We start from the raw sequence: 21,859 nt of genomic DNA on the forward strand, positions 1-21,859 counted from the left end.
CCTTGTAGTCCTTTGGTCCCTTGGGTTAGCCACTGGATGCTGCCTGTTACTGCACACCATAACCTTTACAGAAGGAAATGGCTTTGAGAAGTTAGAGTAAAAGCTGGTCAAGAGGAGAAGTTATGGTGTCTGTTTCCAGAAGAGGTAGAAGTTGGATGTTGCTGTCATAGTCACTCCAGTCATCCCATCATGACCCAAGAGGGAGGCACTGTGTGGAGATCAGACACCAGGGAGCTCAGTGTTTGCCCGCAGTGGCTTTGCTACCTTGTGCAAGTCTGCAGACTTCTCTGAAATTTCCTATTCTGCCTTCCCTACTTGCAAAGGATTATTACAAAAGTCAGATGAGCTGATGGAGTTACATGTGCTCATAAAATATCAGGTCCTTCTTACTATGTTTGATTTACTGATCCTTTCTGAGCACCAAATTATTTGCTAGATGGTCGATTCCAGCACTCCCATGGGATTAAGTTGATTTAAGGATGGTGGGGAGCTTCTATGGGGTCTGGGGATTGTCCACAGCCTCTCTGTGTGGCATTTAATCTGAGATCATTATTCTACCAGGTGGAGATTGGAAATATTAGGGGTTTTTTTTGTTTGTTCTTGAGAATGTTGTTTTTATGAGATGTGGCCCAGACCAGTCTTGGCATTCTATAGCCAAATAATCTTGGTGTCAGATAAGTGAGTTCCTCTACAGCCTTGCAACCCAGAGTTAGGCTGCAAGCCAGCAGGTTAGCACCGCCAATAGAAAATCAGGTGTTCCAGGTCTCAGTCCACATTTGGACAGAATCCCAGGTAATACCTTCATACTTTAAAGTTTAAGAAGCAGTGCTGTGCGGTATCCCAACTAGAAATCGTCCCAGCAGCCTCTGCATCAGCAGCTGCTCTGGCAGGCAACATACTTCCTCTTGACACAGCCTTGCATTGTTGGACAGCTCTCACTTGTAGAAAGTGTTTCTTTCCGGCAGCTCAAAATCTGTCTGTTGGCTGTTATTCCTTCAAGCTGCCCAGAATCTGTTTTCTGTCTTCTGAAAACCATAGGTGTTTAGAAATGTCCATTTCTTTCCTCTATTACATGGAAGCCTTGACCCAGAGGCGGGGTGGATGGTGAATGGAGCCCCACAGGACTGGCTCCTGGGTACCGGGCAAAGGCCTGCAGCTGCTGGGACATTACAGCAGGAGCATGCAGTGTCTCAGTCGGTGCTGTCTCTTCCATCAAGCCCACCAGAGGCCAAGGGGACTGGTCTGACTGATTGTGGTTTGGAAGGGGTTTGGAGAACTTGAAAGAAACTCTTCACAGAACAAGAATTTGGAAGTGATGCCTGCTCTGGAAATTGGTCCTGCAGGGCAGGCAGAAGGGTGAGAGCATTGGCAGCAGAAGTGAGCAGGAGAGGTGGTGTGGAAAGAGCACCCAGAGCTGCTTTGCCTCTTGGTAGCGGGAGGACACTGCAGAAGGTGCTAAACCCCTCTGAGCACCAGCTTCCTACACTCTTAAAGAAAACGGGATGATAAAGGTTGTCCTGCCTGGCTGCAACTTCTGAGGCAGTCACTGGCGATTGTGTCCGTGAGCACTCCTGATAGAGTGGGAGATGGTCTGGGAATGAAAAAGAAGTCGAGGAAGCCAGGAGACAAGGCTACCTCTGACTTCTTATGTGACGTCAGGGGAGCCCTCGCCCTCCACGGCCCCCTCTGTAAAGTAGGTGGGTCATGCTGAAAAGATTCCAAAGTTCCCTTCTAGAAGACCTTGGAGTCGCTGCAGCCTGTTGCTATCATTACACTTGACCTGGAGGACTTCTCCATGGATGGCTCTTTCAGTAGAGCTTGGAATCAAATCCTCCCTGGGAGAAGTGATTCCAAACACCCTTCCAAGGAAGGCCTGGCCTCTACATGGGCGGCTTTTTAACAGGCAGGTCTGCTTGGCCATGATTGCACCTGTTTTCATGTCAGCATGTGGCACCTGGGCTGGTGGTGTTGGGCGACAGTTTCATTTCTACATCTGTGTCAAGATGCATGGTTCTACTTCTGGAAGGAAGCTCTGCTCTGAGAGCTGTTGTCAGCTCACCTCCTACCTCACTGGCATTTGGCAGGGTAGCTTGTTCCAGAGCAATGGTTTTGTATGTATACTTAAGATATTGCCTAGGAGACTCTCTCTTTTTTGGTTATGAATGCTGAAACATGGCAGACCTAATAGGTTTGTGAGCCTGCCCCAACCGAGGCTCCCATTCAACAAACAACAGAAAGTGGTATTTGGGGTAACAGCCATTCCCTAGACACCTGCTAGCTGAGAGTGAGGGGACCAGTGTGTGTGACTTCTAGAGGGCCGTGTCCGTTCTTTAAGGCAGCCCTTGTGTGTCTCTGCCCATGTGGGGACCCTGTGTTGTCCATTCTCACCTCACTGCAGCCATGCTTCCAACTCCCCATTCCATTGCTTGGACGCTCGCTTCTAACTCTGCTCATTGGCGTTTCCTCCTGTGCACCCACTGTGCTGTTGTGGAAGCTCCATGGCCCTGGGCCGTGAGTATCTGGTGTCCTCCAAGTGTGGCGGTGTGGTACGTGTATTTGCTCACGCTTTTATTTTGAATCCTTTCCAATGTGACATCTGCTAAAATGTCTCCCTTATAATTTGCTTGGTGATCACAGCCTTCTCATCATTCATTGAGAGCAGGACCTGATCTCACAGAATCTGAAAAGAGCTATGTGGTAAGATGCCTGTTGCATAAGACTGTAGCTTTCCTAAAGACAATCCTTACTGCCTTCCGGAGCCGAGACTAGAGTAATGCCTGGGTCACTCACAGAGCCCTCCGCGGCTACTGTGGCAGAGAGAGGTGCTAGGCCACTGCTTCCCCCTCAGAGAAAGCAGAGGGACGTAGAAACAAAGCTTCCACTCTGCCTCCATGTGGGATTAACGTGTTAGTGCATGACTGGGGGTACGTACTTGCATTTCTAGCCTGAGATTATTCCATTTGTAACAGTTACTCACTAATTACAGGCTTTTATGCTGCTGCCTTTTTTTAAAATAGTCAAACTAAATCCCAAATTCTTCTGTATCTTACCTGTTTTTCCATGCTTACGCCTGGATCCCTCCTGCACTTCACTACTGGACTATCTGGTTTTTTTTTTAACCTGGATCTTCAACTCTATTTTTTCCCTGGATTTATGTGCTTCATCTGGAATGTTACATCTCTTCCTCTCTTTTTTTTTTTTGTCCCCACATTGACTGTTTTATGGGGGTTTCTGGATGTCTCGGGGCCACCTCGCAGGAAGCAGTTTGCAATGAGATCATAAACATTGCCGAAAAATCTGTTCATTACTGCAGCACTGTCTCTCATCCCCTTGACTTTCATCACACGGTTTCCCCTTCTGACAATAAATCATCTTTAATCATTTCTCAGCAACCTCAAGCCCAGCAGCGAAGAATCACCCCAGACAGAAGTCAAACACCACAAGATTCGTAAGTACACCTGGCAAATTTCCATGCTCTTCCACTGCCCCTGGGGGCCGCAGTTACGGGGATGAGGGAGCCCCTCCCTGTTTCTCTGAGGGTTTCTAGTTAAGGCCGTGTTTCCCATCAGCCAATATGAAAACAGGTGACAGGTAAATACAGGAGGCTGCAGGTTATTGGGAGAGAGAAACAGGTAAAGAGCGAACTGACATGCGAGTTAAAATAGGAGCTGTGTGGTTGCAGTCTTAGTGTGTGGGGAAGGGAGGGGACAGAGCAGTTCATTCTGGTCAGAAATGAACAGGGTTGGTTCCTTCCTTCATTCAAAAAGAAGTTATTGGCTGCCTCCTATGTTTTAAGGATTAAGTAGCAAATTGTTCACAGAGGAATGGGCATTTGAATCAGATATGAACAGACAAATTACATCTTTTGTTAAAGTGTTTTTCATTTTAAAGGTAGAGTAAGAGAGAAAGAAAGTGAGTGAGCGAGCCTGAAGCCTGGAACCCCGTCCAGGTTTCCAGTGTGATTACAGGGGTCCAAGCATTGGGCCCTCTTCCTCTGCTTTCCGATGAGCACTAACAGGGAGCTGGATCAGAAGTGGAGCACCTGGGACACGAACTGGCACCCATATGGGATGTTAGCATTGGAGGAGGCAGCTTAACCCACTGCGCCACAATGCTAACCCTCCCCCCGCCCCACATTGCATATTGAGAGCTAGAATGGGAAGATCTTACTGGCTGAAAAGCCTGCATATGCAAAGCATGGTGATGGTGGTCTTTGGAAACTTGAAGAAGGTTGGTGTGGCCCCTGCATAGGGCTTGGGAGGAGATAGAGACAAAGGCAAGTAGTAGGATGGGGCCAGATGGCAGGATCTAGAATGCAGCTGAAATAAGTTGGATTTTGTTCAGCAAGCAGTAGGGAGCCACTGTGGGCTTTTGATTTTATTTTGTTTTAGGGAGATAATTCTGGCAATGGAGTGGAAAGTAGATTTTAGAGACAAAGGACAGAGCTGTTGATTAATCCAGCCACGGAGTGTTGAGGGCCTAAGCTAGGACAGAGTGGGTGCTTTGTAGCCATGGAAGTAAACAGAGATACAGGGCAAGGAGGAATGGCCAGCATGGGAGACTGAACTGGAGCAGCAAGAGTTGCAGACATGGCTGTAGGCCCACTCACTTTCCCAGAACAGAGCAGGCAGCATCTGGTGAGTGGTGCCACCTGCTCAGAGAAGCCGCAAGCAAGAAATGAGAAATGTCCATTGGGCAGTCTGTTTGGCAACTGGGAAGAATCACTGGTGACCACTGATAGAGCTCTGCTCTGTTAGTGAGAGTTGATGAGTAAGTGGGAAGGGTGAGGAGCTGTGGATCAAGGAATGGCAGGTAGGAGGGTGGCTATTTTTAGGGTGCAGAGATTCAGGCACCTTTGTGCTAGAGGAGCAGGTGACAGTGTTGAGAGATGCAAATAAAAAGAAATAAGGGGAGGAGGCCTCCAGACAGTGCGGTTCAATGAGGCCAGCAACAGGCATCCTGCTTTTTGCCTGTAGGAACAGGGCAGGAAGGTAAGTGGGTACATAGAGACTCAAATCTGAAGTGAGACAGATTAAGGTGCAACCCATAGCAAACATCTGGCTCAGGAAGTGGGGAGCAGAGTGAAGTGGGGCACCAGCACTGGCAAGGGCCAGGGGCGGGGGAAGGTCTCATGGGGACAGTATCCTGAACTGTGTGAGACCTATCCAAAATTAGAGCTGGTTGGGGAACCCAAGCAGCAAGGGTGCAGGACTTTGTCCAGCCAGCCCCCGCTACCTGAGAGTGAAAACAGGAAGGCAGGTGCCGGAAGTTATTTCCCAGAGACGTGGCTGGCGCTGTAGCCATGGTGGAAGTTCTGGCGACGAGGCATCGTAAGACGTTACCGAGGGTTTGTGTTGGACAGCTGGGTGTAGGACTCCAGTGGGCAGATAGAGAAAGTGAAAGCTTGCTTTTGTTCCCAACTGGAAATCCATCTGCAGCCCATCTCTTAATTCCATATTAGAGACCTCTGGCAGCCAGAGCCGTCCACCAAAGTGTCAGTGCACTGGGGTAAATTTGTGAAGTGAAGCTGTGCCTTTGGTTTTAGAATGAACCTCTTGTTTCGGGAACTCACTGACAGTTATTGGATGCGTGGCCCCTTTGCAAACTTTTGCCTGTTATTGTGATGTTTCAAAATAGTAAACAGATGGGGCCCCTGAAGTATTTGTTGAAGGGATAAACAAAAACAAAGCTTTTCCTTGATGCCAAAGCAGATATCAGATTTCATCAGCACAGCAGCTGTTGTTGGAACGGACAGAACGGCCCGGGCCAAATGCTTTAGGCCAACTAGCAAGTAAACAGGAGTCTCAACCTCCACGGATCACTGTGATGGGCAAAAGAGCAAAAGGCTTTCAGGAGTTTCAGAAAAATGACATCTACTTTTAAAAGCAGTTAATGAAATGTATTTAGATATGTTTAAAAAAAAAAAAACAGGTAGTTTTGCTAAACAGTGAGGCAATTGGAATGTACTTTTTATACTTTTATCTCTATATATTTTTAAATGCTTATTTACTTTCTTTTTACACTTGCCTGATGTTCTCTAATGTAAATGACTGCAATGTAATATCCCTGGGTTTAAGCAATTTCTGATTGTCTTAAATAATCTACCTGTATTATCCTATGTTGAGAAAAAGACTTGGTTTATGTTAAAGATGGAGATGGCGAAGGGGTGCTCTAGACAAGACAGTTTGGCTGTGGCAACCAAATGAACTTGCTTGTCAGGAGTTCCCCAAGTCTCAGTGAACTTAAATGTTGAATGCTTCTCTCCAAATGCTGTTAGAGAAATAGCTGATGAAACCGTTATCACCTCTGTGGAGTGGAAAATACCACTTAAATGGTGGCTTCACAGCAATAGCATTTGAAAACTCATCATTTAGTTCTAGAGCGCTTGAGTCACTTGTTCATTTTTTTTTCATTTTTAGATTTAGCTACCAAGCGTTATATAGCTATATACCACAGAATGATGACGAGTTGGAACTCCGCGATGGAGATATTGTTGATGTCATGGAGAAATGTGACGATGGCTGGTTTGTTGGTAAGAATCCCACCATGCTTTTCATATTAGCTCTGTATTGAAAGAATCGCTGGGAGTGACGAGCCACACAAACAGCAGATCTGTGCCTGGAGGAGCCTTCTCAGCTCCTGTACCCCACCAGGAATGCCAGGTCAACCCGGTCTGCTGCTGCATTCACTTTCAGACGTGACCCACCATGTTGCATGGAAGGGCAAGTGTCAAAATCCATTAGTATTTCTATTATGCATATGTCCATTTACACTGGGGTGTTTTATTGTTAAAGCTGTATGGTACAACACACGAAAAATGTGACCAAGCCTGGGTCACTACTGTGAAACTCAGACATGTGGGGGATATTCCAAAGACCTTCTTATTTACTCTAAGTCGCTAGTAACTTTAGTCAGAGCAACCTGCTTAACTAAAACAAAGGATTCTCCTTTATAGGAAGGAGAGAGAAAGATGAACATTCATTGAGAATCTGTTACAAATGAGATACTGTGCATGATCATCATTTGTTGACATTCTCTCAACAAGTAACCTGTATGGCAAGATTATCCTCATTTAACAGATTGAAAAACTGAGGCCCAAAGAGGTTAGGTGACTTTTCCAGAAGTCACTCAGGTAGCAGATGATGTCAGGATTTGAACTCAGGCTGCCCACCTTAACTGAAGCCTGCATTCTTTATGCTCAGTTATGAATCACATTGGGCATCAGGACCCACTCTTTGCCTTCCTTTTCTCCCGTATGGGTGATTTCACCCTCACCTTCCCAAGACCAGCACTTCCCTGATCTCTCTGGAAAAGCTTGTTAAAGTGCAGTAATGTCGGGGCTGGAGTAGTGAGACTAGCAAGGCCTCAGCATCAGTGGGAAGCCAGAAAGACCTGCTGTGGCTTCACCGGCTTCTTAGGAGACCCCCCCCCCAGGCCCCCAGGAGCCTGTGGCCCTCACTGCCCTGTGTCACTCTCTTCAGAAGAAAGGCAGATCTGAGAAGGCAGCAGCCACTCTAGGGCACTCTGTGGTCCAAGAGAGACTCAATCCAAGCCGTCTAAGAAATTTAAAACTTCCTAGAAGCCACGTTGAAAAAAGTCATTGAGAAACCAATGAAATTAATTCTAGTGTATTTCACAAACGAATGTGTTTGAAATATTATCATTTCAGCATGTCATCACTATAAAAATTGTTAGTAAGTTATTTTTCACTCTTTTCACATTGAATCTTTGAAATCCAGTGGGTAGCCATATTCCAGTTGCTCAGTAGCGGCACATGACTTTCATATTAGTGCTGCTCTGGTTATGTCTTAGCTGCTAAACACAGTATGTATGAGGATTTGATGTGGGAAAAGGTATAGCAGTTCTCTGGCGGAAGCAACCCAGTTACTTCAAAAAGTGGCCTAGTGTTCACACTACCAATAAGTAGCCCATCGGAACTCGTTATCCACTTCCACAGAGAGAGGCACTGGCCAGCCCCATGAGCACAGACACGACGGTCCTTATGGCTCTGGGCTTCCCATTCAACGCTGTGCAGCCTCTTGACCATCTTTCCTCAGGCTTCAGCTACATGCTTCAGGTGTCTTAGTTCTGACACATGTTGTAGAAGCTTCCCTTGGGGCTTTGTTCCCAACCCCCTGGTTGTGGCTCCGTGAGGTGTTGTGGTCCACAGGATTCTGAAGCCAAATCCAAGCTGCCTTGGAAAAAAAAGTGCAATGAGCAGACTGTGATGGCTGCTACTGAGAGGATGATGATGACCCGACATACATCTGCCACCGCTGCTTTAGAGAGGGAATCCCAAGAGAAGCAGTTCTGGCTGAGGGGCAGGGCAGGGTAGGGGCTGTGTGCTCCTGGCCCAGCAGGAACCCACCAAGGTTAGCTGGAGGAACTGCCCTTGGATGTGCAGTCACAGCAGCGGGCTTCTAGAAATCCTGCAGTCCAGAAATTCTGAAGTCCCGGCTCTCTTCTTGTACTGGGTTGAATGTCCCAGTTGCTCCGGAAAAGAAGTAGTAACGGACTGAGCAATGGGCTGTGAGTCAGAAACGCTGGGTTCAAACTGTACCTCTGATCCTTACTGAGACGTGGGACCTTGGGTATGTGACTCTCGGCTCTCTCAGCCTGGCCTTTCTCACCTGAAGACAGGGATATTAGAAATGCCTGCCTTGCTTACCACTCTGCATTATTTTGCAGCCTAAATGGGATAGGAGAGGGGAAAGTGCTTTGGAAACAAGCTGCAGGATTGTTACCAAGAGGCACCTGAGCAGAATCTACAGCAGTCTTTGAAGTCAAGTGTACTCATTTTGTGTGTGTGTGTTTATTTTACAGGTACTTCAAGGAGGACAAGGCAGTTTGGTACTTTTCCAGGCAACTATGTAAAACCTTTATATCTATAAGAAGACTGAAAGCCACAGAAATTATTTTTATTGGAAGATGAAGCATAATTCATGAACTGGTCTCTTTATTTAAACTTGAGTCAGTAGGAAAATCAGTGCAGTGGACGAAGTAAGAAACAAAGGAGAGGGACAGAGAAGTGTCTTGTTTAAAATCCATGCCTGCGTTTACTGTGCATCAGACAGGGCTGAACTGTGTTCTGAACAAAAAGAATTGAGGCAAATCCCATATTCACGTAGCTGCTTCTGGGAGCTGCTCCAGCCTTCACCTCCCTCCCACCTCCTGGGTAATCTGACCTGGAGTAGAACGATTAGCCAGAAATGCCTGCTGCTGCCCTGGCCTTAACTAGCTCCCATCTCAAAGAGTCCTTGAGCCTGAAGCAACCCTGGGAGCACGAGGCAGAAAAATCCCAGGCCATTTTCCAGAGGCTCCACGCCTGAGAATCCACCCGCTCCCCCAGCCTGTGTCCCCGGCCATCCTGGAATCAGTTGCTCGCCCGCACTGCTGGAGAACATTCTGGGCTGCTGCGGCAGCCTCTAAACAGTAGCAGAGGCCCCCGGACTGTACAAGACTGAGTCCCTCTTTGGGCCTGTTGAGGCTGGTGAGGAAGTGGAGGCACGAGGTAGGCGCCCGTGCATCAGCCTGCTGTGCCGCGTGGCCCCTGAGGGCCCTGCTGTTCAGACTGAAAAGCACATGACAGTTGCCCTTGGGAACTGAGAAGTAGGTGGCCAGGCAGGCAGGTTACCTTTGTATTTCCAAATTTTTTAGCCAAGGAGCCCTGGGGCTTGAATTACTTGCACTGTGTTCCTGTCTCATGTCACTGGCTTTTCAGAACGGCCGCCCTGGGGGCAGTGCGGCTGCCTTTATCAGAGCACCACTGCTAACCTCTTTTTGGCATGCGTTTGGCTGGGACAGTTTGGGGATTCAGAGGCCCATTGCCATAGAAAATGGAGAATGATGTTCAGTGATTCATTTAATATGCACATGCGTGCTGGCTGCTGGGGAGGCTGGCGAACAAGACATGCCCCAGGCTCACAAGGCACTTGCTGCATCTCCAGTTTTACCCTTCACCCACTGTGGGAACTCTAGGACCACTCACATTCAGTGCCCAGGGTCGTGAATCTAAGGCACCCTGGTGCAGCGTCTCTCCAGAGCACAGGCCCTGGGTGTGTGTGAAGCAGGGATTCTGCTGTGTCCTTCGTGGGGCCTGGGTCCCAGGAACAAGGCTCTGGTGACACCTGGGGTACTTAGTCACATCTCTGACCACCTCCAGGATGTTCACTGGCCTCTGCTGGATCCTTTAGTGGGTCGCAGAGAGAAATGCTCCACACCTTGCTCCCTGCCCCCCACCCCGTCCCGCCCGCAGAAGCCAGGGATGATTAGAGAGACAAAGAAAAAAAGAACTGAACCGAGAAAGACCGTGCTACGTGCTCAGAAGGGTGCGAGAGAGGAAGAGGGGGGTTTCTCTGGAGGGATCCTAGAAAGCCTTGTCATATTTCTGTATCCATGTGTTCACTTTGAGTAACTAGGACGCTGGAAGAACATTGGTCTGAGAGTAGTTTATTGTTGGGAATACTTGGAACTTTTTCCAAAGTCTCCAAACACTCATCCTCCCCACAAAGACACATTCAAAGCCTCAAGTCAGAGTAGAAATCCTGGGTGGTGGGAGTGTGTACCGGCAGCCAAGGCTGCCTGCACATGGTTCCCAGTTGCCCCATCATCTGGAGTCCTTACAGATGGACAGAATTTGTGTTCAGTGCCTCTGCCTTGGCCACTGTCCCAGATACCCAGTTTAGGACCCCACCAGCCCTCTTCCAATCCCCACCTCCCCCATCCCCTGTAGCCATTTTCCCCTCACTTTCTCCTTATGCTTCTTTCAAGTCCTGTTCTCAGGAGAGACTGCCACTGATTCATTCACACTAAAGTGTAACTGACTGATCAGAAGAATGTGTTACCTCTTCCTGGAGGCATTTGTTTTTAACTGGGATGGAGCAGAGTCTTAATCCCAAGGGGAAAGGCTGTAGAACTAGGGGTGGGAGGAGGGGGTCCCTGGGTAGGATCCAGAGACATGAGGGCTCTTGCTTTGGAAGGTGGGTCTACTCTACGACCCAGAAGCACTGTTCTCTGACTTTCTCTCTCTTGGAGGGGACATAGGAAAAATGCATATGCACGCGCGTTGTGCACGCAGCGTTTCTCACTCATTTTGGAATGTAATTCTTGCATTGGCTAACGTGTTTCCTGGTCTTTCTCAGATGCAAACCATTAATAACACGATCTTACAAGTTTTTTGAGGGGTGCTTCTTGATTAAGTAGGTAATTTTGAACACCTCTTTAAATACAGCTAGAAAATAAAACCAATTTGTAAAGCCACATTTGCATATGACTGCAGCCTCACGCATTTGTATATCTCCAGAAATCCAGGTCTCCCTCACCAATTTGCCCTTTAATAAAATCTTATGTTACAGTTTGCATCACTTCAGCTTCCTATGTATGACTAAACAAGGAACAGAGGTTACCGATTGCTCTTTTGTCTTCAGACATTTAGTAATATAAAGTACCTATTTTTATGCTGAAATGTTTATACAGGTTTAATAATAGCAAGTGCAACTAACTGGCGCCTGCCTTGCAACACGTTTTGATATTTTAGCCATGCTTCCTGGTAAGGCAAGCCCCAAATTACTTATCTTTTGCAGTCTCTCTGGGATCAGTGAAAGAAAAAAATATCATGTGTTTTAGAAGTGGGACTGTAAATATGTATATTGAACTTTGTATAGCCCATGTACCTACCTTGTATAAAAGAATAATTTTAAAATTTGAACGGAAGGGGGCAAGATGAGGAAGTCATGAAGTTTTTTTGCATTTTTATTTAAATGAAGGAACTCCAAATAACTCACTTGGCAAATTTTTAGCACAAAAAATAGCCATTGTAAAGTGTTAACATTTACAGTAATCATTCTTTTGGGGAGAGAAGGTAGCCATAACCTCAGTTACAGGTTTGTTTGATTTTTTTAAAATTTTCTGGTTTTTTTTTTAGTTTTTTTTTTTTTTTTTTTTGCAATCCTATTTATCTGCAGTACTATTAAGTCCTATTACTAGGCTAGGTTACTATGAAAGATTATATTCTGAAGGAAAAATAACTGACATTAGGTATAACCAATTAATTTAAAGTATCACCATTTAAATTATACACTGAGAGCATGTACTATGCAGACACAGATTTTTCTGTTCATTTATTTTTCTTATTGCAGTGCATTGATTTGATAAATGTGTTGAATTCTGACATTTGCTGTACATACTATTTAATAAACTTTATGCTGAATTGCGTGGCATAGGTTTGTTCTTGCCACTCCTTGTTTCTTCCCTTCCCTTGCTCAGTCTTCTCAACTGATGCTGGTGTTCACTGCCTCAGTTTCTCACCCTGTCTTTCTCTTAATCACTCACCGTCTACCTTCCACTCCCTCCATGAAGGCTCTGTGACCCACCCAAAAGAGTGGGCCTGCCGCCTGGTGCTTCCCAGAAAGCACACCAGGAGGAGGGGCTGAGCAAGGACTTGACTAGCAGCGGCAGGGAGTAATGTGCCCAGCCAGCAGGGTAAGTGGGTGACTTTGGTTTGAGAAATGAGTCCGGAGGAGGGGCGGGTACAAGTCCACGCAGGTGCAGTTCAGAAACGCAAGTCAACACAGGCCGCCTGCTGGGGTAATAAGGCTTAAGCTCCTCCTGGGGCGGAGAGCCTGTAAAATGAAGTGAAAGGTGACCGTTTTGACCCATGTGCGCAGGGTCTGCCAGGCCAGTGCGGCTGGGGATTGCATCTCTCCCTGGAATGTGACTGAAAACCTGAAAGACAGCTTCGCGGAGAACATCAGGTGCTTTCAGGGTCTTGAAATAGCAGTGAGTCGCAGTAAAGACTGGCGCTGCCGTGGGCCTTAGCCACTGACAAAATCAGGCCTTCTCTGCTCTTTCCTCAGTGGCCTTATTTCCTGACCCTCCATGTTATTTGCTGACTACTGGCCGTGCTACTATTCTTTCTGAAATAGGTTTTCACTTGTTGATAAAGTAATGCTCATATGTCTCCAAAAAAAAAAAATGAAACACTATAAAATATGTGCAGTCGGTCTTGATTTGGGCTGCTAGGCGTGGGCGTAGGAAATGACTCAGCACTTAGTTTCTTCTAAACCTAATTAGCTCTAGCTGTGCGTCTTCTCTTACTGTCATGGTTGAAAATGCAGCGTGTCCTTTGTTCCCTCCAATCCAAGAGTGGCGAGGCCCTGGGTGTCCAGTCTTCCCTGGCATCCCATGGCCATGACCACCACATTGAACACCCCCAACCTTCACCCTCCTTGCATTCTGTCCTCCAGCTGAAAGCACCAGTTTGCAGTGCCAATTCTAGGTTAACTCAGGAGGCTTTGGCCTCCCATGGGCCTAGGATCGTTTTCCAGGGGTCTGACAGTCAGCTTCGGACCCTGAGTTACAGATGGAAATAACCTTTCTCTTGTGCCCTCCATGCTCTCCAGTTTCATATTCCACTCATGACCCAGCCCGTGTTGTCATCGAAGTCATTTTCTCTCACCTAGATCATTGCAACAGCTCTCTAAGCGGTTTCACTGCTTCTGCCCTTGTCTCCACTCTAGTCTTGGCAGATTGATGACTCCAAGTTGGGCCAGAGGTCCTCAGTGGCTTCTCATCTCATCCATGGTGGTACAGTGGCCTCAAGTCCATACGCTGTCCATACTGTCTCTCCCCCTCCCTTACATGTGACCTCATCTGCTAATTTCTTATTATTTCTTCTAGCCCCAGGTCTTCCTTGTAGCCTCAAACTCCAAGCATACTTCAGCTTTAGGGCTGGAAAACCCTTTCTTCACCTCTTCCCCCTCACAAGCCCCACAAGACCTTCTGTCTCTCCTCCTTTAAGTCATTATGTTGCCTTCTCAATGAGTCTTTCTCTGGTCACTTCACATACAACAGGACTCTAGTGTTCCCACCTGCAGTATTCTGTCCCCTTCCTCCTCCTTAGTGTTTGACCATAACACTTATCACCAGCTGATATTTGTCTTCACAGAACAATCCTAGAAGATCATGAGGGTAGTGCTTCTGTTTTGTTATTTAATGCCGCATACCAAGAAGAGTGGCTGAGACCACCCTCAGTCCTTTGTTGATGAAATGGAAGAGTGAATGGATGAACTCCTGAGACCAGAGAACCTGGAACTCCGAATACGTACTAATAAATAAGGGAAACATGCCATTGTCTTAGGGAACAGAGGCTAATCTGTCAAGTTGTGCTGCACTCATACACACACAGAAAGTGAAAGTTGCTGGGAATCGCACTCACCTGCCCCCAGAGAGCACTGCTGAAGCCTGTGTGTCCCTCTGAGCTTGCTTAGGCCCACAATAAACATGTGGCTCTAAACAAGTGCTTTTCCTAGTCTTAGACGTTTTTCACTCCATAGAACCTGGACATGTTTCCAACGTTTATTGAGCCACTCCCCTATTGATGATGCAAACATTTGGGATTATTGCCAGCTTTTTATCACAACAAACAATGCTGCCTGTAATAAAATTACTGACTCAAGGAGCAAGAACCTTTCAATTCTTAGATTGCCAAATGTCCTTCCCTTTGTACCAATTTACACTCCTGCTGAGTCCATAGGAGTTTTTCCCACCTCCTGATTGAAACGCCTCTATTGTCAGCTTCTGTGCAGTGCTGCTCCATGGTTCGCCTGCCTTTGGCTGGCCATCCGCTTCTTAGTTCTCTTTCTAGGTCTGCTACATCCTCAGCTTTCTGTTATTTCCTCTTAACACATGCTGCCTCAGGGAGCAGCTTCCTCACCTTAAAATCGTGGCCCTAAGATGGAATCGTATGAGAGGGCTGTTTCAATAATTAAGTAGCAAAGATCTAATGCTGCTGCCATTTGTGGAGGCATACCAAAAGGAGTTGGCAGCAGCCCTGGGCAGGAGTGAATCCTGAGGCTCAAACTTCCTCCACCTGTATTTGTATTAATTTTGGCTCTGCTGGTTGTTCGGCCACATTTTTACCTACTGAATGAGGCATGGAAGGCTTGGCTGTAGGCAGCTCCAGTTTGTGATTCCAATTCCTGACCCCAGAGCCCAGAGGCAAAAGGGCATTCCCATTTGGCTTCCTTTGGAAATAATTTCAGACCCCGACATTCCCAACCTAGATACTTACCTTTCCCTGGACTAACCACTTTGGCCAGAGGGGGTGGAATATGATGGGCAGCCCCACCAAAGCCTCATGGGATGGGCGGAAGGGAGGTGCAGGGAGGAGGTGTACTGCTATAGGAAGGGAAGAAGGAAGCTGGGCGGATGACAAGGCCGTGGGCCACGGACTCAGAGTCACTGTACGCTGGAACGGAACCATCCTGTCCTGATGCAGCTGAATGCAAGCTACACGCTGAAGCTCTGCTAGTCAACATCTTGGGAGAAAAAGTGGAAGAGGATGGCTGTCCAGTGGAGGGGGCCAAAATGACCATGGGGGCACAGCACAGATGCATCACACACTAAAAATATCAGGACTTTTCTGAAAGTGAACAAAAATTAGCGTTTCAGAAGTCACAGGTGGTGGTGGGGGGAGGTGGCGGCGTTGTGTCATAAAAGGTTAAGCTGCTGCCTGCAACACTGGCATCCCTTATGGGCACTGGTTCGAGTTCTGGTTGCTCCATTTCTGATCCAGCTCCCTTTTAATGCATCTGGGAAAGCAGCAGAAGATGGCCCAAGAGCTTGGGCCCCTATACCCACATGCGAGACCTGGATGAAGCTACTGGCTCTGACCTGGCCCAGCCCCAACCGTTGTGGCTATTTGGGAAGTGAACTAGCAGATGGAAGATTCTCTTAACTGCCTTTCAAATAAATAAATAAAGTTGCAGAGGGTATTTGGATGAGTTGTGCATGGGTGTATTTGCTAAGTCTTGGCATGTAGCAATCAAGCCAGTCTGAGGAACACTCAGCCAACACTTTTCGGACATATGAAGACACATGAGAGAAGTGACCACCTGAGGGGCCTGCACTACTTACAATGCTGGTGCCCATGTCACAGTGCCAGTTTAAGCCCTGGCTGCTCTGCTTCCAATCCAGCTTCTGCCAATGTACCTGGGAAGGCAGCAGAAGACCCAAGTATTTGGGCCCCCGCTCATATGGGGTAAGGTAGCTAGCTGAGCTGGAGGTCACAAACTACAAGGCCATGCCTCGTGAAATTCTATCCTTTTTGTCCATCAGAATACCCCCTTTCCCAGATGCCTAGGGAAGGGTACAGTGTAAATATGGGTATTAAGCCCCATGTGGAATTTTATGGAGGTGTCATAAACTTCCCAGATGACCACAGCACCTCATAAAAGGAGACACTGGGAGGTGGGGAGGGTGTCCCCTCTCTACTTTCCTTCCCCCACCCCCTTATCTCTCTGGCCCACTCTACGTCCCTGTGTGCATGTTTGCTTTCTTACCTTTTAAATAAACGTTATTTTGTGCACTGTATATGTGCCTGTGCTTAAAATTTTTTTTTTTTTTTTTTTTTTTTTTTTGTAAAAGGTAAGGACCTGGATTAAAAATTAAACCCCGGCCAACGCCGCGGCTCACTAGGCTAATCCTCCGCCTTGCGGCGCCGGCACACTGGGTTCTAGTCCCGGTCGGGGCGCCAGATTCTGTCCCGGTTGCCCCTCTTCCAGGCCAGCTCTGTGCTGTGGCCCAGGAGTGCAGTGGAGGATGGCCTAAGTGCTTGGGCCCTGCACCCCATGGGAGACCAGGAAAAGCACCTGGCTCCTGGCTCCTGCCTTTGGATCAGCGCGGTGCGCCGGCTGCAGCGCACCAGCCGTGGCGGCCATTGGAGGGTGAACCAACGGCAAAAGGAAGACCTTTCTCTCTGTCTCTCTCTCTCACTGTCCACTCTGCCTGTCAAAACAAAACAAAACAAAACAAAAAAGTGAAAAAAAAAATTAAACCCCACTCCTCACATATCACTGCCACCCACATGGGAGACCTGAACAGAGATCCTGGCTCTTGGCTTCAGCCTGGTCGGGTCCTGGCTGTTAGTGGTCATTTGGAAGAGTGAACCAGCAGATGGAAGATCTCTTTCTCTTTTTCTGTCACTCTGCCTTTCAGATAAATAAATCTTTTTTTTTTTTTTGAAGTTATCACTTGATCGAGGTAAGAGAAAATGAGGCTCTGCCAGAACAGTTGATATGGAGTTGGTCAGGAAATCCTAAGAGAGAAAGGCTGGATGAGACAGGGAAGGGGGGAACCCAGGAAGACACAGCATAGAGCAGTGAAGAGCTGCAGAAAGACACACGATGGGTGGAAAGTTAAGCTTTAATTCAGGGGGCACAAAAGGGTCAATGCAGAGCAGGATCAGGCCCCACAGAGAAGAGTGACAATAGGGAATGTTTACTTAGGAACAATGAAATGGGCTCCACACAATGACAGCAACCTTTCCATGACCTGCAGAGAGAGCCTGGGCCCTCTGTTTCCATTAGGGTAAAATCACCAGCTCCTGCTTCGTTTCTCTTGTTCCCTGTATAGAGCAAAACACCTCCAAGGAGCTGCCTATACTTGCTGTCTCCAGTTTCTCTCCTTGCCTTTTGGATGCACCCCATTCAGGGTTTAGACCCCAAAACTGTTTTCTTCGGGACCCCCATGGACCTTTGTGGCATAAATCCTGTGGTTTGATTTTCAATTCTCTCGACTTTTCCGCAGCGTTTAGCAACCGATCACTGCTTCTTCCTCAAAACACTTCCTGCCCTTGGTTTCCAGGATGCCACCCTTTCTCTGTCTCTCCCAACCTCACTGGCTGCTTCTGTTTCCTTTGCTAAGTCCTCCTCATTTCCAAACCAACCCTCGGAGATCACCTCTCTTCCTCCTCCTTGCTGCTCTTATCCATTCCTATATCTTTAAGTATCCCCTTGTACGACCATCTCCTGCCTGGCCCCCGACCCTGGATTCCAGACTCCAATGCACAACTGCTTGCCCTCGTCTCCACTGAGCTGTCCGAGGGGTGGGTGAAACTTAAATATCTCTAGGAGTAAATTCCTTAGCATACATACACCCCCAAAGCCGCTTCCCCTTCAGGCTCCCTCTTTTCAGCCAAAGGCAGTTCCATCCAGAGACTCCTGTTCAGGCCAAAAATCCGGAGCCACCCTTGACACCACCAGCAAATGCTTTAAAACATAGCCAGAGCCCAGGCATGGCTCATGAGCTTCCCTGCTCCCACTCTGGGTCCAAGCTGGTGATCATCTCACCACGGCCCACTGACTGCTCCCCTGCTCCTGCCTTGTGCCTCCTCTTCCATCTGATTTCAACACAGCAGGCAGTGTTGAAAACATCAATCGGATAGTGTTAATCTTCTGTGCACAGCCCTCATGACCCCTCTTACTCCTAGGGGTTCTCAAATGCTCCAGGATGCGCTGCCTAGTCAGGCCCACTGTTCCCTGGCTGTCTCTCCTCTCCCCTCACTGACTCAGCTCCAGCCCTGGGGGCCCACTTGCCAGAGAGCAGGCCTGGCTTGTTCTGTCTTTGAACTTGCTACTTCCTCCACTTGGGATGCTCTTCACCAGACATCTACACAAACCTAGCTCAGGGGCAGTTTGCGTGGAAGCTGACTGGTCAGTGCCCCCGTCCAGTCGGCGGTGGGCTGTCGGTGACAAATCAGGAGCGTTGGGCCTGCGGTTGTGGTCGCAGTCAAGTCATTGCCTTGGTCGGAGTTGGTCGTGGTTGCTGCGTCTGCTCCTCACGCTCTAGTTTTTTTTGCCGATCTGCTGCGCGCCAGCAGGATGGCTCACAAGCAGGTTTATTACTCAGACAGGTACTTTGACAAGCACTACGAATACTGGCACGTCATGTTACCCAGAGAGCTCTCCAAACAAGCACCCAAAACCCACCTGGTGTCTGAGGAGGGATGGAGGCAACTAGGTGCGCAGCAAGGTCTAGATGGGTGCATTACATGATGCATGAGCCAGAGCTGCATATTCCTCTCTTTAGATGGCCTCCTCCAGAAGATCAGTTTCTCTCTCGATGCAAGTGCCTGTTTGACTTTCCCTGTTACTTTTGTTAAATAAAGTTTGTATGTTGCATTAAAAAAAAAAACACCTTGTTCAGGTCTTAAATGACTCTTATTAGTGCCATTTTACAGCCCTTCATTTTTTGCCATAGAACCATGTATTGTTTTTTTGTTTTGTTTTGTTTTTTGTTTTTGACAGGCAGAGTGGACAGTGAGAGAGAGAGAGAGACAGAGAGAAAGGTCTTCCTTTGCTGTTGGTTTACCCCCCCGAATGGCTGCCGCGGCCGGCGCGCTGCAGCCAGCACACCGCGCTGATCCAAAGGCAGGAGCCCAGGTGCTCATCCTGGTCTCCCATGGGGTGCAGGGCCCAAGCACTTGGGCCATCCTCCACTGCACTCCCTGGCCACAGCAGAGAGCTGGCCTGGAAGAGGGGCAACCAGGATAGAATCCGGCGCCCCGACCGGGACTAGAACCCAGTGTGCCGGCGCCGCAAGGCAGAGGATTAGCCTATTGAGCCGTGGCGCCGGCCAGCACCATGTATTGTACTGTGTGTTTTTCTTTTTAAAAACATTTTATTTGGCAGTATATTCAAAACTGCAGAAATGCTGCAGGAATTAGGCCAGTATCATGTATCTTTTACCCGATTTACCTATTTATTGCTAATTTTCTATCCCATTTGCTTCACTTGTTTCCTACATCCCCATCTCCGCACCCTCATACTTCTATACAGGTAACCTTTTTTTTTTTTTTTTCTGAACCATTTGAGAATAAGTTAGATATGTGGCCCTGTATCCCTAAATAGTCCAGTGTGTGTTTCCTAAGGACAGGAATATCCACTTAGATAACCACTGTCTAGCTATCAGTAAGTTTAACTTTGATATAGTTCTTTATTACCTGTAGCCAGTCTTGTCGGTTCACCTAATGTATTTTATAGGATTTCCCCGCTTCTAATAGAAGATTAGGTTTACTATCAGATGTTAATTTGTGTTGTTTGCCGTTTTCCTTTCCTTTCATCTGAAACATCTCAACAGGCCTTTCTTTGTCGCATAACATTGCCTTTTCAAAGAATATGGCCTCCCCACCCCCACTCCCTGTCTATTTCTATTGAACCGGGGTTGTGGGATGTTTCCTTATGCCTGGATTTGGGCTATGCATCCCGGACAGGAGTGTCCCGTGTGAGTTATGTCCTTCACTGAGCATCACGCTGGAGGCACACAGGTTCTTTTGCCACTTTCTGGTGATGTTAACCTTGATCTCCTAGCAAGGTATCCTTGGATCTTGCCACGTATTGTGCTGTGGTCTGTGCTAGGGTTTGAGTGTGTCCCCTCTAAGACTCTGGTGTCAAAACTTAAAGGCCAATGTGATGGGAGTGAGAGGTGCAGCCTCTAAGAGGTGCTGAGGACAGAAGAGCTCCTCCCTTGTGCATAAGTAAGGTCTTTGTACAAAAGAGACTTCACCCACAGTTTGGTTCTCTTCCCCTTCTGCCAAGAGAGACAGTGTTCCTGGAGGACACAGCAACGAGGCGCCATCTGAGAGCAGAGAACAGCCCTCACCGGACTTCCACCAGTCTTCATCTTGGACTCCCCGGCCCCCAGAGCTATGAGGAAATACATTTCTGTTCCTGATACACTTCCCAGTCTCAGGTGTGCTGTTACAGCAGCACAAACACAGCAAGACAGAAAGAATGTGTCCCTCCCAAATTCCTATGTTGGATCCCAGTTTCCAAGGTGGTCACCTAAAGAAATGGAGCCTTTGGGATGTGATGAGATCATTAGGGCTCTGCCCTTCTAATGGGGTCATTGCCTAAGAGGGGGATGGGAGGGGAGAGGGGATAAATGATGGCACCCGGGAGTCATTGTCATTGCTAGCTGGCCTTGGGCTCTGCGCTTCACCCAGCAGCAGTCCTGCTGCTACCCAAGGAGTGGCCACATGGGAGAAGATAATAGGACAGAAGATGGCCTGTCAGAGGAAGCCACCCTCTAGGAGTCCTGGCGTCATGGAAACTGGCCCTGTCACTCTGTCTGTCCTCAAATGCTATAAATAGTCGGCTTCAGTATCAGCTTTGACCAGACCAGGCCTGCAGCACAGGCCAAGCCCGAGAGGAAATGAATTTGGTGGGGGAGAATGGAGTCCCTGGGAGAGAGAGAGAGAGAATGGGTGGAATGAGATGAGGATAAAGGACAGCCAGCCGATGCTGGTTCCCCCTGCACACCACGTCAGAGGACTGGAATGCAGAGCCCTCCCCACCAGCATTTCCAGCCTGTCCATCATCCAGGAATGTCATTCTACCAGACCATCCCCTGCCCCTTCTACCCCCTTGTTCATTCTGTCTCCGCTGCCCTGTATGGCTGTTCTGCTTCTGTATCTGTCACACTTCAAAAGTTTATCTCAAATCACACCTCCCTCCAAGGAGGAAGTTCAAAAGGCCATCCCAGAAAGGATCCACACTAGTGCAGTTGCTGACACTTGGGCTGTGGGTGATCCTGACAGGAGAGTAGAGAGAGCTGGCCCTTTGGACCTCTGTGGATCGTAGACCAGAGGGGTCTTCTGGGACCCTAGGGACCTCCGAATAATCTGCCCTTTCCTCTTCTTGCCCTCCAGATCTTAAAGTGTTTCTCCCATCTCTGCAGCCTGTTCCTTGGTTATGGAGTGATTCTAGGGCAGTCTTTTTTTTAATTAAAGATTTATTTAATTTGAAAGGCCAAGTTACAGAGAGGCAGAGACAATAGCCAGAGCTGTGCTGATCCGAAGCCAGGAGCTTCTTCCAGGTCTCCCACACTGGTGCAGGAGCCCAAACACTTGAGCCATCTTCTACTGCCTTCCCAAGCCACAGCAGAGAGCTGGATGGGAAGTGGAGCAGCCCGGATTCGAACCATCACCCATATGGGATGCTGGCATTGCAGGCGGTGGCTTTTCCGGCTACACCACGGAGCGGGTCCCACTAGGGCAGTCTCTTAACCCTTCTGGCCCTGT

The 21,859-nt window shown here is 48.0% G+C and overlaps 1 protein-coding gene and 1 pseudogene across 50 annotated transcripts in view; both read left to right on the forward strand.

The window, feature by feature from the left end:
- The window catches only part of SORBS1 (sorbin and SH3 domain containing 1), a 239,780-nt gene extending 227,562 nt beyond the window's left edge, over positions 1–12,218 (forward strand). For 37 of the 50 annotated variants that reach the window (XM_051823967.2, XM_070057512.1, XM_070057515.1 and 34 more), the window contains 4 exons: positions 2,638–2,697; positions 3,258–3,448; positions 6,420–6,532; positions 8,824–12,218. In XM_051823967.2, coding sequence (XP_051679927.2) covers positions 2,638–2,697; positions 3,258–3,448; positions 6,420–6,532; positions 8,824–8,891 — 432 coding nt within the window. In that variant the 3' untranslated portion in view covers positions 8,892–12,218. The remainder of the gene's footprint in view (positions 1–2,637; positions 2,698–3,257; positions 3,449–6,419; positions 6,533–8,823) is intronic. The other 13 variants (XM_070057505.1, XM_070057510.1, XM_070057513.1 and 10 more) reach the window with 3 other exon arrangements.
- Positions 12,219–18,531: 6,313 nt separating this feature from the next.
- On the forward strand, positions 18,532–19,026 carry LOC138845332 (cyclin-dependent kinases regulatory subunit 2 pseudogene; annotated as a pseudogene).
- The last annotated feature ends 2,833 nt before the right edge of the window (positions 19,027–21,859 follow it).

Source organism: Oryctolagus cuniculus, chromosome 15 (genome assembly GCF_964237555.1).
Source record: "Oryctolagus cuniculus chromosome 15, mOryCun1.1, whole genome shotgun sequence".
Taxonomy (NCBI): Eukaryota; Metazoa; Chordata; class Mammalia; order Lagomorpha; family Leporidae; genus Oryctolagus; species Oryctolagus cuniculus.